The 15709-nt window shown below is 42.8% G+C and overlaps 1 protein-coding gene across 1 annotated transcript in view; it reads right to left on the reverse strand.

The window, feature by feature from the left end:
- Nucleotides 1-466: 466 nt before the first annotated feature.
- Nucleotides 467-15709, reverse strand: part of gli2a (GLI family zinc finger 2a) — a 113213-nt gene continuing 97970 nt past the window's right edge. Inside the window, exons 8-14 of the mRNA XM_060929750.1 lie at nucleotides 15434-15544; nucleotides 14401-14529; nucleotides 8615-8764; nucleotides 7874-8038; nucleotides 7483-7764; nucleotides 3497-3833; nucleotides 467-3399 (exon numbers count right to left, since the gene is read on the reverse strand). Of these exons, the coding sequence (XP_060785733.1) occupies nucleotides 1241-3399; nucleotides 3497-3833; nucleotides 7483-7764; nucleotides 7874-8038; nucleotides 8615-8764; nucleotides 14401-14529; nucleotides 15434-15544 (3333 nt within the window). The 3' untranslated portion in view covers nucleotides 467-1240. The remainder of the gene's footprint in view (nucleotides 3400-3496; nucleotides 3834-7482; nucleotides 7765-7873; nucleotides 8039-8614; nucleotides 8765-14400; nucleotides 14530-15433; nucleotides 15545-15709) is intronic.

The following is a 15709-nucleotide window of genomic DNA, read 5'->3' on the forward strand; positions in this document are numbered from 1 at the left end:
GAGTGCATCGCAAAATCATAATTTATTTTGTATGGGCCAGTTGCCTGGCTAATTGAATATTTGTCAACCAACCTAAAGCAGGAAGTAGCAGGCAACACAGGTGCATTTGACTTTTATTCAGTACCATATGATAAGAGCACTAATGCACAGATATAGCTCAGCTGTTGATTTTTTTTTTGTCTCCACACATTTGTGAGCAATCATTTTCTCTAATGATTCTGAACAATGGTTGATGGACATCCAAAATAACTGAGTCACCTCTGGTATGTGCTTTCGAATCTCCATAACAAGAGTTACACCTGACTTGGCAGCAATTCTTCAACCCAACACCACAATTCTGGTTAGAGCCATTAACTGGTGATGGAAATCTGCAAAATGTATATTTGCACAACGCTGTCAAGCATTCAGCAGAAAATGCTTAAAATCCACCAACTGAGTTAGTCACTTGAATAAAAGAAAGGCAGTGTTAGTGGTGGTAATCAAATAGGCCTATTATTTATTTGTTTAGATTATTACAGAGAGAGTGTGACATATGACTGCATTTTTTCTCTGTCTGGCCCCAACAGGAAAGGTTTTGATACCCTGCCCAATATTGTCATTCAAAGAAAAAATTAAATCTGTGCTGCTAATGAGTAATTAACACAATGTAATGCACTTAACATACAGTAACTATTAACAAATAAAAAAATGGAAAAAAGAAATGAAATGCAAATATCTACCATTGTAGCTAAATACAAGATTACATATAACTGGACAGGACTTTAATACTTTTTGCTTGTGTGTGTGTGTGTGTGTGTGTGTGTGTAAAGGCACTTAGTGAACCCCTACAAAGTATACTGCCGAGAAAGGGAAATTTTGACTTATCCTAAGCTGGCCTGAGACATTTACCCTGGACGGCTTATAGATGGTTCATTATGAGTGAAACATATGGCTTTCTCACTTGGATATATGCCATCTTGAGATCTTTGCAGTTCTTTGAGTCTGATTGCATATCCTAGTCCATTCCAATTTCAATGCAGGTGTTTGGTAATGCTGACCTAAATTTCTGTAAATTTTATTGTCATATATCAGTGCTTTTATCTCGTTAAAAATATATGTACATATTTTGATCCACATTAGACATAAGTGTCTGTTGTGTCACATGTATCTATAGTGTCATTTACACAATGTATACAAAAGGTAGAAAGAAACCAAAGCACATCCTGCTAAATGTCTTACTCAGTGTTCAATGCATTGATCTTCAAGCCATCAGGTTTAGGAATTTACTTTCTTCTGCAAGAGCAGTTAACATACAGCTCATATCACCAATAGCCATGTTGCTGATACCTGCTGGTACTGAGGCCAGTGTGACAGAGTTACGTGGAGTAGTGAGTCGTGAGGAATTCTGTGAAAGACTCTGCAAGAGTCCAGGGCTCAATGTGCCTGACATCAGGCTGGAATGATCTCCATCGTCCAACATGGTATCAAAGTCTATTTGAGTATGTTCAGCAGTTTGAGTAGAGTCCACTGTGCTGGTAACCTGGTTAATTCCAGGGGATGCCATTGTAGCCACTGTATTATAATCAGTTTGACTGGCAGAAGGAGACATTGAGGAGTTATAGTCTATGTTGCTGTCTAACATTTTGATCTCACCCGAATAGCACACAGTGTTATCGCCACTGCAGAGATGATTAATTGCAGCAGGTCGCTTTGGGCTGGCCTCAGAGGTATTGAAATCAGAGCTTGTACTGGACAGAGAGTAACCAGCTTGATGGGGCAAACCTGAACCTGCGTGATGCCTGTTTGAAGGTTTTGGTTCAGGTGGAGGCCTAGGCTGAAAAACTCTGCCTCCATTTTGAATGGCCATTTGGGGCAATGGCATATAATTCTGCTGGTTTTCCAGGCGTGAGTAGCCATACTTGTAATTTTGCATTTCTTGATTTTGCAGAGCCATGCTATTGCGTACTAGACCCTGGTAGGTGTTTCCTGATGAGAGATTATGGTTGATTTCCTGTTTATAACCTGGGTGTGTTTTTGTTTGAATATTGAGGTTCTGACACGGGCTGACATATGACTGTCTATGAATGGGGTTTGTCCTCTGAGTGTTTCTCTGTGAGTAACCCTGCTGTGAAACAGACAAATTCTGGTTGATTGATGCAGACTGCTGATTCGACCCCAAGCTTTGATAAGGGACAGTGTTCTGCTTTTGCTGGACTAGTGCCAAGTTACCTCTGATAAACTGCTGCTTTGGAAATCTTGCTGAGTTGTCCACTGTACCTGAGCTGACTTCATTCCATTGTACAGGCATGTGACTCTTTTTCACACTATCAGAGGCTGGGAAAGGCTGCTGGGAACCTGAGCTGATTTGGCAGGGAGGAATTATTTTCTCTATGTGATTCATGTTAGCATCAACCAAGGCCATGCGTCGTTGCCCATAGAACTGCTGGTGTTGCTGGGAGGTCAGGTTGCTTTTGAAAACCTGTGGCTGACCACCATTGTAGGCCATACCAGTATCCTGAGTTGAGCCAGCATGTTGGGACCTGAGGTATTGCACTACATCATCTGGAAGCACCATGTCCTCTTCTGTTTGGTCAGCTTCATCCATGGCCATGTTTTCCATGACAACATTCTCAGAGATGCTTGGTGGCCTCTGGTTGAAGGCATGACGATGCAAGCTGCCATCAGATAAGGTGTTGCTTTGCAATTTAACACCACGATGATCACCTGGAGGCACCTGGGAAGGGTTCATGCTGCTCATGCTGTTGTAGCGCTGAACACGAGGCAAGGCATGAAGATCCATAGTTGTCCGACGAACAGGGTCACTAGCTCTCCTTGGCATATTACTTGGGATTTCATGAGGCATCATACCAGAGACTCCATAACTCATATCACTGCAGCGCCTTGAGGTGGCTGTAGTTCGGGCTTGGAATAAATGAGCTGAGTTCTCCTGGGAGTCACTATACAAGGCCATCCTAGTCCTAAGACTCATGCGATCCATATTGGGCAGGGGTGTAGGTGGTGCACCCCCAGTGGCTGCTGCATATTTTGCTTTCAAGCGATAATGCTGGGCTGGGGTGAGGCTCAGCAAGCTTGGCAAAGCACCTCCACCACACTGACTGGCTTCACTAGAGCGGCGTGACAGGTCAGTAGAGATAGGATCGTAAGAGTCTGCTGAGCTGATGTTGTTGTTGCGTCCCCCAAACTGTGAGGCTTCACTGGAGCGCCGGCTAGAGTAGCAGGGCGAGATGCCAGAGGATCTGCGGCTGAGTGTGTAGACTGAGCTCACAGTGCTTGTGGTGCTATCTCTACGTTCCTTCAGCTGATTCAATTCTGTCATTTCACACAAGGGTATGTCTCCAAAGCGTTGCCCTGGCATGCCAACACTTTGAGAGCCTGTACTTGAACTTTCCAGCAGAGAACCTGAAGGGGAAAAAAGCAGTGCAATGAATGAGCTTCTCTTCTGTTACTGTCTTTACATGTGTCATATTCCAAATGCAATGGATGCTATTATACTCACCAACAGCTGGTATTAGAGGCAGCTTGGTGTTTCGGACTTGAGGAGCTGAGTTTGTCCAGGAACAGGAGTCTCTCATCGTCTTGAGTTTCTCCTTCTTTATTTGATCAAGATGTAGAACAACCCCCCTGTTTTTGTGCAGCTGGAGACCTATCCCTGCTGAAGTCCCTGGGGAACCTGTGGAGTCTACCACAGGGGGATCCTCCAGAGCACACAGGTCCCCCAAACTGCCTCCACTGTGCATGGTCATTTCTACTCCACTGTCATTGTTGGTGGTGCTACCAAGTGGTGACCGCTCACTGCTACATGATGACTGACCACCAGGGCTGGACTGATACATCTAAAATGGGTGGGAAATTATTCTTTTTAATACCTATATAAATTTAACTCAATTTAACCTGGAAATAATTACACTAACAAAGTTAATTTTAAAAAGGAAAAAATAATAATTTCTAACAGAATAGTATTTATTATAGCATGTTTGAAATACTGCATTGCACATTCTATTTGCTCAAAGCTTAAAGATTCAGTGATGTAAATGAGTTCTGACCAAGTCTAAACTAAAAAGTGCTTCTTGATCACAGTGTGATGCTTTTTGTTCATACAGAAGTCCCAGTCTGTGTATATTAATTAGATGACTTTTATCATTGCACTACAGAGGAAGCTGGCAGCTCCCCAGGCAATGTAGGAACAGAACAGAATATGGTGAGAGGAGGAATGGTGCTATGTAAGATTAATGGTTATTTAGCACAAAAGTCTTTTAGCACAAATCTAAAGTCTTTTAGCACAAGTTCTAAAGTCTCCTAACACAAATCTAAGTTCTTTAGCACAAGATCCAAGAACATTTAATCTTTATTATGAATACTTACTGATCATGTTTAAAGATGTTTGATGGAATTTTTTATGAAAGCTGCTGAGATTCTGATTGAAAACAAGCGATCGTATTTCTCCACTCTGCCATCTTAAAACCGCCATGTTTGATGTAGCCTGTATGTTAGTCACCAATCCTCCCTCCAAATTATTTAACACAGCACGTCCCCGACACAGTACACTGCTACAGCCAACTTCCAGGTTTGTGTTGTCTTTATTAAAGTGTTAAGCTTAAATTAGATCATATTTATTATTTACAATTTGCTAATTTGATAAAGAATGAAAAGTTAAGTGAAATTTACAAGATGATAAGAGTTTAAAGAAAGCTTTTTTTTGTTCATTTTAATTTTTTGCAAAAGAAAAAAGGTTGAAAGAAAGGAAAGCTATGTACAGCTATTTCAATTATTTTATTAAGCTATTTACATTTTAGATAATTGCTGTGACTTCTAAATGCAAGAAAGTGAAATAATTAAAATGATCAGAAGTGACTGAAGTTATATACAAAGACAATATCCAAAGACAACAAAGAATCAGATTTTCAGTCCACGTTTCAGGGATCAACAACTGATCCTTAAAGGATATACGCAGAACCATGGCCTCACTTTCATTTATAAATGCCTTGAGACCTCAAGAATGGCACAGGAATAGTTTTAAGTGCTAACAATAAATCTAATATGGTAATTTTTACGATTAAAGTGATTTATATAGGTAGCGGTCTGAGTGAATGACCTTGACGTCCGTAACGTCACAACAGGAAGTCTATCGGTCTCATCGCCATTTCTGCTATACTAAAACACAGAGCTGACTGCAACTCCGATCCTCCATTTTGAGCTAATTTATCGCCATGCCACGTAGATCTGTTTTTGGCTGGTGCAGCAACACAACAGAAGGTGGATTTATGTTGCATTCATGGCCCAAGAATGTTCAAACTGCAAAAATTTGGATGCATTTTGCAAGAAGTTCACAGGCACATTGAGCGCCTATGAAGTGGTCTCTCCTCTGTTCTGCATGCTTTACTGAAGACTTGTACGAGACCTCTGATCTGTTGAGGAGCGTTGGCTATAAGCCCGTATTGAAAAAGGGTACAGTCCCAACAATTAAAGAGGAAAAAAAAACAAGAAAAGGAAAGTATTAATTTAATACAATTTTTTTAAAGTGAGTTCAGTTGTGGGGCGGCACAGTGGTGTAGTGGTTAGCGCTGTTGCCTCACAGCAAGAAGGTCCGGGTTCGAGCCCCGTGGCCGGCGAGGGCCTTTCTGTGTGGAGTTTGCATGTTCTCCCCGTGTCCGCGTGGGTTTCCTCTGGGTGCTCCGGTTTCCCCCACAGTCCAAAGACATGCAGGTTAGGTTAACTGGTGACTCTAAATTGACCATAGGTGTGAGTGGGAATGGTTGTCTGTGTCTATGTGTCAGCCCTGTGATGACCTGGCGACTTGTCCAGGGATAGGCTCCAGCTTGCCTGCGACCCTGCAGAACAGGATAAAGCGGCTAGAGATAATGAGATGAGATGAGTTCAGTTGCACCAGTCCTCTTGGAGCGTGAGCTGAGGGTTGTTGGTAAAACGCGGGATGGGACATATCGCTTGGGCAGTGACCTCCCCACAGTTGTTGCTAAAACTGGTGACATCCCGTTCTGTCCCGGGTTTTAGTAATTGCCTGAGCCTAGCAGTAATGGCGGAATACACAGTATGGAGAGAAAGAGTGGACCAGCCATCTTATTTCTAAACTGGATATTGCTGCCATCTCTCCCTTGCATGGAAGAAGTGAATGAACGAAGAATTGAACGAACAACTGAAAGTCAGATTGTTTCAAAACAATCGGCCACAAGATCGGCCTTCAAGAAGCGAGAACACAGATGGGTAAGCTCCGACTCTCATTTGGATAAAAAAACAACAAAAACAACACGTTGTTTACCTGCATTTAGATTAATACATGTAACTTGTATTGTGTGTAAGTTACTGGTATAAGATTATTTAATTTGCTTCAGAATGTGATTGTCTCAGTTCATTTGATTATTTAATTAGCCTTTTATGTTTTATCAGTGAAAATGCATGCATGTACATGTATGTTGCATAAGTTATAACACCTATCCTGTTTTAATGAGAGTCAACCCACAATCAGTGAAGTCAAATCAGTCTTAGTTGAACAAGTCGGTAACAGTATTTCTTACTTTCACCATAAATATTTATTTATATGACTTTGGTCTATAGTCGCAAAAGGCCTCGGCCTTAAAACTGGTTACCGCTGTGACGTCACGGACTCAGGCATGGCTAGCTCAGCGGGGCAGCTCAAATGCCAACTTTGCGGTTGATTTTAACTCTCAAATATATATATATTTTTTTATTCCCATTTATACAGCATACAAAAGTCAAGGATGGAGATACTAAACACTCAGAAATTTATTTAAAAATAAAGGCTTTAACATGCACAGCAGCAGAAATTCCGTCTTCCAGTCCCTAAGCAATCATAATAAACCCCTTCCTATATCAAGATGAGTATTTTTTTCGATTATTGTCACCATAATCCAGAGTTTTGCTAAAGAACATAGATTTGTGCTAAGAGACTTTAGAACTTGTGCTAAAAGACTTTGGATTTGTGCTAAAAGACTTTGCTAAATAACCAGATACCCTATGTAAGAAACAGAAATGTGAGATGTGTGGAAACACTGCACAAACACAATGTCAAAAATACAATTATCTACATATAAACATATATCTACAACATGTAAGAGATGTAAAAAGAAATGTGACATACAGGAACATAAAAATTATCTCTGAAGTGTTATGACCATAATTATGACTTAATTAAAAATTAAAAACACAAGAAACATGCTGTACTACTGGGGTGGATTGTAAATTAATGTCTCACACTGCAGAAAAAGACAATATATATATTGCACTCACCTGAGTAAGGTCTGCCCATAAGATATAAAGCATGATAGATATTCAAGAATCAAACAAATTAAATGTTAATCAAGAAAAACAGCATTAAAAAGGAAACATATTAGTATGCATAAGAATACTGCACATACGGTTAATTTAGTGTGATACTAAATATTCTACCATGATTAAGTATTTGTTCAGATTAGTACAGTAATGTAATAGAGCAAATTACTGTCTTACCATTGTGTTCTCAGTCTTAATGGCTTTGACTTGTAGCCCATCCTCCACACCTTTGCTGGTGCTGCTGGCTTCAGTTGACCCCTCTGATCCTCTGCCAGCATGCTTACTGTTGGCCTCATTTTCCCCACTCCCTTTAGGTGGTTGGGGTTTTGTAGAAGTGTCGCCACGTTGCTTCTTTGTGACATGTGCTTCAGGACCATGAACTGTCTTTACATGCTTTCTGAGAGAACTAGGGTCTGTGTAACGCTTTGTGCAACCTGGGATCTTGCAAACATAAGGTTTCTAGGGAAACATGAGATAATCATATATTTTCAGTATTTTTGGTAGGTGTAATTATCATTCTTGCCTGTTCCTTTTGTCCTAGGAGGAAAGATAGAGTCAGTTGCAATACCTCATTTGAATGTGTTCTGTTCTGGTGCTTGGCTCGGTCTGAGGCGTTAGAGAAGGCCTTGTTGCAGCCTTCATGTTCGCATACATACGGCTTCTCTCCTGTATGTGACCTCAGATGGGTTTTCAGGTTCTCGAGTCGAGAGTACGCTTTGGAGCAGCCTTCAAACTAGAGCGAGGATAGTGAATGATTATCAGCATCATGGGCAAAACAGATATCACAGGTTTTTACTCTGACTAATGCTTTATGTTTGGGTGCACCACCTGGGAACTCTTACAACTAGGTTAAAGAACAGTCTGACAGGACTCCAGGCCTTAGTATTATCCTTGTTGAACCCATCTCAAACTTCAGATCTGAACTTTAGATTCTAAGAAGATCTCTGCTTCCTAAAATGTGCGTAAACATTGGAACTGAAGATGTTAATCAATATGTTCATGTAAATATAGTATTCACAAATATTCCCAAAGTCAAATGCATTCCCAAAGGTATGCATTGTTAGCTGAATCATAATAAAATAATAGGTGGTAAAAACAAATAAGTTCTACTGAAAGTTCTATTAACCAGTGGTGCTTAAAGGCTTGTTGCACTGGATTGCATGATTTTTGCACTTATTGTACTGTATTGCATTATTCTATTTGTGAGACAAGAATTGCATGTATTAACATACTGGGGAAAATGAGTAGATATTATAGTCCATTTTAAGTGTGCAGAGAGAATCCGTAAACTTGATTCCCTGTTACTTACAGTGCATTTGTGAGGCTTCTCTCCCGTGTGCCGCCGCATGTGGACTACCAGCATGTACTGGGCTTTAAATGGCTTCTGCTCTCGTGAACATTCCTCCCAACGACATACAAACTCCTTCTTCTCCCCATGGATGTGGTCATTATTGATGTGCTGTAAGGAGAGAAGTATGTTAGAGATATACTGCACTCTAACACACCCTGTTACACTACAGTGACAATGGTGCTTTGAGTTGTAATTTATCTTATGAAAAAATTCCACCTATCAAAGGATCACAGAGCTTCCAGTTCATCACATTCAAACATAGTGTGATAGGGACTGCACTTATACATACATAAGAGAGATGTGACAGACCTGGTCATGAAGGGTATTCTGTATACTGGAGGGCACAGAAATCCCCATTCTCACATTACAAACATTCCAACAAGATTCAGCCTTTAAAACAGTTTTCACTCAACTGATCTAGACTAATAAAATGATGCTTTATGTTCGATATTTCAGACAAAGGGATACTAATTCTCTTTGCATTCTCTTTGAAACTATTTTTATACAGTATCTGAGAATCTGTACAATGCATTTTATTTTGTTTGTTTTTTTAAACAGGGTAATGTGCATGTGGCTTGGAATATACATCCAATTTGAGGCTTATGCTCTTCATATTGAACTTAAACTATAATTAACAGCTATGGAGAATGATTACTTTCAACAAATAAAACCAAACACCATGCCATATTTTTCTTTCTCAAAGTGTGAAATTTAGTTTATATGGAAAAAGCCCAGATTAAAGCCTTAAAAATTAATAGGGAGGGAGGAGTTGTAGGACTTCTTTCTCTGGCCTCAAAACAATATGGCTCCCTCTTGCTCCTCTTCCTTTCTAACAATAATACTCTTCCAATCTGCATTTCCTTTCTACCTCCACTTTCTACACAAATGTAAAGATTGTAGAACAACAGCCTTCATACAACTGTTTACCTTCAACCACTTGAGACACTCAGTGCATTTACATGCACATCCAAATCGAGCTACTGTCGGTAATCGAGCTAAGGGTCCCAGCAGGGGTGCCAGAGAAATCCAATCCTACATGCACACAAGGAAATCGAGCTATTGTGTGAGGTACATTGTGCACCCGAGCCACAGGTGGCGCTACACGCCCCATCGTATTGGTACACTTCCGGTTGTCGTCATGAAGAAGAGCTATTCAAGAGTATAAACAAAGTTATCAGTTCCGTGTTCACAAGAAGAACGACGACGAGGACAGCAACATCGAGATATATTATATATATATATATATATATATATATATATATATATATATCCTCCTTCTCACCCCCGGCGGGGGGGTGGTATCCATGTCATCCTCAAGCTCGGGTCCTCTACCAGAGGCCTGGGAGTTTGAGGGTTCTGCGCAGTATCTTCGATGTTCCTAGGACTGCTCTCTTCTGGACTGAGGCTTCAGATGTTGTTCCTGGGATTTGCTGGAGCCACTCTCCCAGTTTGGGGGTTACTGCCCCAAGTGCCCCCACTACCACAGGGACCACGCAACCCTTGACCTTCCACATCCGTTCCAGCTGCTCTTTCAACCCTTGATACTTCTCAAGTTTCTCATGTTCCTTCTTCCTGATGTTGGCGTCAGCTGGGATCGCCACATCTATCACCACCACCCTCTTCTGCTCTTTGTCCACCACCACTATGTCCGGTTGGTTAGCCAGGATCTGTTTGTCAGTCTGGAAGCTGAAGTCCCACAGAACCTTGGCCCTGTTGTTCTCAGCCACCTTCTGTGGTATGGCCCATTGGGACTTGGGTACTTTTATTCCATACTGGTTGCAGATGTTCCTGTATACTATCCCAGCCACTTGGTTGTGCCTCTCCATGTACACTGATCCAGCTAGCATCTTACACCCTGCTACTATGTGCTGGACTGTTTCAGGGGCTTCTTTGCACAGTCTGCATCTTGGGTCTGATCTACTCTGGTAGATCCTGGCCTCTATGGCTCTTGTGCTTATGGCTTGTTCTTGTGCTGCCATGATTAGTGCCTCTGTGCTGTCTGTCAGTCCTGCATTATCCAGCCACTGGTAGGATTTCTTGATATCAGCCACTTCCTCTATCTGACGGTGGTACATGCCATGTAGGGGTTTGTCCCTCCAGGTTGTCTGTTCCTCCTCCTCCTCTGCACTCTCATCAGGGTTCTGCTGCCTGAGACATTCACTTAGCAGTTCATCCTTTGGGGCCATCTTTCTGATGTATTCTCTGATTTTCGATGTTTCATCCTGGACCGTGGTCTTGATGCTCACTAGCCCTCGGCCTCCCTCTTTCCGCTTAGTGTATAGTCTCAGGGTGCTGGACTTGGGGTGGAACCCTCCATGCATGGTGAGGAGCTTTCTAGTCTTGATATCTGTGGCTTCTATTTCCTCCTTTGGCCAGTTTATGATACCAGCGGGGTATCTGATGACTGGTAGTGCGTACATGTTGATGGCTCGGACCTTGTTCTTACCATTCAGCTGACTTTTCAGGACCTGCCTTACTCTCTGGAGGTATTTGGCTGTGGTTGACTTCCTTGTGGCCTCTTCATGGTTTCCATTAGCCTGTGGGATGCCAAGGTACTTGTAGCTGTCTTGGATATCACCTATGTTGCCCTCTGGTAGGTCAATCCCCTCAGTCCGGATCATCTTGCCTCTCTTTGAGACCATCCGGCCACACTTGTCCAATCCGAATGACATCTCTATGTCATCGCTGTAGATCCGGGTGGTGTGGATCAGCGAGTCTATTTCTCGCTCGTTCCTGGCATACAGCTTGATGTCATCCATGTAGAGCAGGTGGCTGATTGTTGCCCCACTACGGAATCGGTACCCGTAGCCGCTCTTCGTGATGATCCGACTGAGGGGGTTCAGGCCTATGCAGAACAGCAGTGGTGATAGTGCATCTCCTTGGTATATGCCGCACTTGATGTTGACTTGGGCAATGGGTTTTGAGTTGGCCTCTAGGGTTGTCTTCCACATTTCCATTGAGTTCTGGATGAAGGTCCTTAGGTTCCTGTTGATCTTATACAGTTCCAGACATTCCAGTATCCATGTGTGTGGCACTGAGTTGTAGGCTTTCTTGTAGTCAATCCAGGCAGTGCATAGGTTGATCTGTCTCTTCTTACAGTCTCGGGCGACTGTTCTATCAACCAGTAGCTGGTGCTTGGCTCCTCTGGTGTTACTGCCAATTCCTTTCTGTGCCTCGCTCATGTATTGAGCCACATGCTTACTCATTTTTGCCGCAATGATGCCTGACAGGGCCTTCCATGTTGTGCAGAGGCCGGTAATTTGTTGTAATTGGCCGGTAGTTGGATGGGATGGGTCCCTTCTGGGGGTCCTTCATGATTAGGACTGTCCTGCCTTGGGTTAGCCATTCTGGGTGGGTCCCATCCCTCAGCAGCTGGTTCATCTGTGCTACTAGGCATTCATGGAGTGCAGTTAGCTTCTTCAGCCAGTACGTATGGATTATATCGGGGCCTGGTGCTGTCCAGCTCTTCATCTTTGACACTCTTTCTTGGACGTCTGCCATTGAGATGGTTACTGGTTCTTGTTCTGGGAGGTTGCTGTGGTCAGCTCTTAGGTCCACTAACCATTGGGCATCGGTGTTGTGTGATGCCTTTCTTTCCCATATGTCTTTCCAGTATTTTTCCACCTCAGCTCTTGGTGGGTCTGACCGGTTGTTGTTTCCCTGCCACTGAGAGTACACCTTGGCTGGTTCAGTGGAGAACAGCTTGTTTATTCTCCTGGCCTCTCCCTCCTTGGTGTATCTCTTCAAGCGGGTGGCCAGAGCTGTTAGTCACTGTTTGGCAGTTTCGAGTGCCTCTGGTATGGAGAGTGAGTTGTACTTCCTGGGTGCCCCTTTATTCACCATGTTCCCTTTCTGTAGTTCAGCTAGCTGGCTAACTTCTCTCCGTGCTGCCTTTATCTTGGCCTCTAATCGTCTTTTCCATGGTGGATACTGTTTGTTATGTCCCGAGCCCACCTTGTGTCCAAGCATCTCCATGATTGGTTGCTGTTGCTGAACTGTGTATCAGCTTGTTGGTCTCAGTGATGGTTCTTGTGGAGATTGTCTTCAGAGCAGCATTCACATCTACTAGTAGATCTTCTGAAGGTACTTGGCAACTCAGCTTCGGTATTCGTCGGGGGCTCCAGGTTTCTAGTTGGGTCACGATCTTCCTTCTCAGGTCAGCAGCTCCCCGCTGACCTGTCTTCCTGGCTCCCCCTTGCCATAGCATCGTTGTTGTATTTCATTAATCTCTAGTAGTAGATTTTGATTATGGATGTTGGAACACTGGGCTAATAGCTGTTTCTTTGTTAGCCTTGATTGTGGGTTTCGAAGTATCCAACAAACAAAGCATGTATCCCCTCTCTCTGGGATTGCTTGTAATTCCGTATTTTCTGTCCTCGTCCATCGATGTCTTGTTCCAGTAGCCCATTTCTCATCAGTTTGCCCTGGTTCCCTAGCAACTGACGCAGACCTTGTTGACCCAGGTATGAGCCGTTATGTCTTCACTCATTCCTGAGGTAGGCTGATATATCATGAGGGGTCTTGCCTAAGGACCCTTACTGGATGATGTTTTGCCCCGACCGGGATTCGAACCCCGATCTCCTGCATCGTAGTCAGTGAGCATTACCACTGTACTATCCAGCTGATATATATTCAACTCCTTAAGCTGAATGAGCATGAACTCTATCTCCTCATTGCTCCAGAAGTGCACGTTTCTACTACTGTTGTCATGCCGACCGAGGCTGTTGTGTTTCCCGCTTGTGGTCTCATCACTTCCGGAAGGGGCAGTGCTGAAGTAAGTAGCTCTACTACGTAGCTCGATAGGGTTTACATGCACTAAGTAGCTCGGCTACAATCGCATAATCTAGGTCGCGTAGCTCGATTACGAGAAATCCAGTTCGGTTCGATTTCAGCCGAGCTAAGGTGTTTCCATGGCATTTAGAACTTCGATTTCAGTCGAGCTACGGCAGAAATTCGATTTTCTCTATGTGCATGTAAACGCACTGACAGTGTCTTTACTTCTACAGAAATTAGTTGTTTTGAAGTTACTGATATACGCTGACATATAGACATTTAGACTGGTTCAGACCTGCTCAGTTTAGACAGCCTGGAATAGGAGGACTATCAAAAGCCACCACCATTGACCCCTGAACCCCTGTTGAGCCACTGCTCTTTGCAAGGAGCTGGCCAGGTTCAGAGTGTTTAGTCCTGGTGAAGAGTCTGACTGGCTGTAAGTGTTTCTGTCATGGTGTAGAGCACAAGCTGTTAATCACAGGGGGGCTTGTATGAGGTGTGACGGCTGGGGGAGCCGCATCAGAGCTGCTGGCATGTTGACAGATTTACTGCTGGGCCTCAAGCAAGGTCAAAGTCCAGGGTGGCGAGCAGAGATCGAGACCCTGAGTGTATTTCACCGTGTGTGCGTGTTTAAGTGTCTTGGTGAGAGGAAAAGGTTCCAGCACAACTGGTTGCACCTCTGTGTGCATCTGCATGCTCATTAACACCACATGTGACAGTGGCAGGAAGAGAACAATTACAGAAGCATGAATTAGTTTCTTATAAAAACAGGCTGGCCTTTTAAGCTATTTTAGTCCAAATTGTTAACTATTATTTCTTCTTGTAATTTTTTTCAGTTTTCTAATTATACACATAGACCCTGCATTGAGACGTATCTAAAACACCTGCTAATATTAAATTATCACTTTGGATAATTTTGACTCATACATGCATACCATTTTGACACGTTTCAGCACATCAGTGTCACTTACATGCACCAACTGCTCCTGTGTGTCGTATTCTTTAGAGCAGCCTTCCCAGTGGCAATTGGTCTCATACACTGCCTCAGGCTCCTGCTTGCACTCATCCTTATCCAGCTCCTCTCTCAGTTCCACATGATCCTGTAAAAAGGGTCATATACTTAGTCAGTCTGTAGGATAACAGACTGCTGATGTGTTAAGCGTTTTATATCATTAGTTGCTAGTCTGGAGTTTGTTGCGTAGTTGTTTGAATTTGTACTTGTGTTTTAGACACTGGATGCAGAACTGTGCTACTACAGGTGTTCACTAAGCACTATTGTGAATGTCTAACCTGTTTCTGGAGCCTTTTTTGTAGGCCACTTTCCTCTCAGAGTCTGGGAATGTTTAGAATGTGTTTGAGCTCTAATGATTCTGGCATTAAATTTAAATGGGCCAAACATTCTCTAATGTGGTGAGCAAATGGGATGCTTTACAGCCACATCCAATATTCCTGTCTGCTCACTCATTTTATCTGATGGTGAGTCAAAACTAAGCGGGTTTATTTAGCAACAAATAATAGAAAATAAAGGGTAGCCATGTGTGAGGCTAAGAAGCAAAAAAGCAACCCAAACAGCTTTCTTAAGTGGATGCTGGTATGATGATGCCAACATGTTTCTATCTGTCCTGCTATACTTGTCCTTATGAATTCCCAGTGGACTCTCAGCTGCACTCAGCAATTGTATACATTATACCACACTGTCACTACACAAGAAAGAGGGTGACAGTTTATCAAACGAAAACACAAAAAAGGAGGGTAAAAACTGTATGGGAGCCTTGTCAGATCAGTAATGTTTAGCTGTTTTGTCAGTAAGACAGTTCTTTCTGGCACAGTTTACTGCACAGATATGAAAGAGGAAATGGGCAGCCATTGCCATGCCACAGATAGAATTTTTGATCCCACAGAATGCTGAGAGAATAAATAGATATGTACGATACCTATTAAATAATTTATGAGTGACCAACCCCAAAAAAGATGAACCAACTCTTGAATGTGTGACCTTAATACCTGAGAGCAAGGGGAGATAGGGCATGTTCCATCCACTTCTGTCTTCACCTTTGACCTCTTGGTGATCATGGGATTGACTGTACTGCTGACTGCTGAGTCTCCTCCTGCATTCTGGTGGCACAAAAGTTAGAGAAATAAAGAGAGGGGACCAAAAAGTAAAAAGAAAACTCCACTATAGTTATCATGTTGGCAATGAAATTACTGCCAGTAACATTTTAGTTCTGCAGAGGCACCATGTTGAACATCTCATCTTTCAAAAAGCAACTCACTCAGAGA

Source organism: Neoarius graeffei, chromosome 9 (assembly GCF_027579695.1).
Source record: "Neoarius graeffei isolate fNeoGra1 chromosome 9, fNeoGra1.pri, whole genome shotgun sequence".
Taxonomy (NCBI): domain Eukaryota; kingdom Metazoa; phylum Chordata; class Actinopteri; order Siluriformes; family Ariidae; genus Neoarius; species Neoarius graeffei.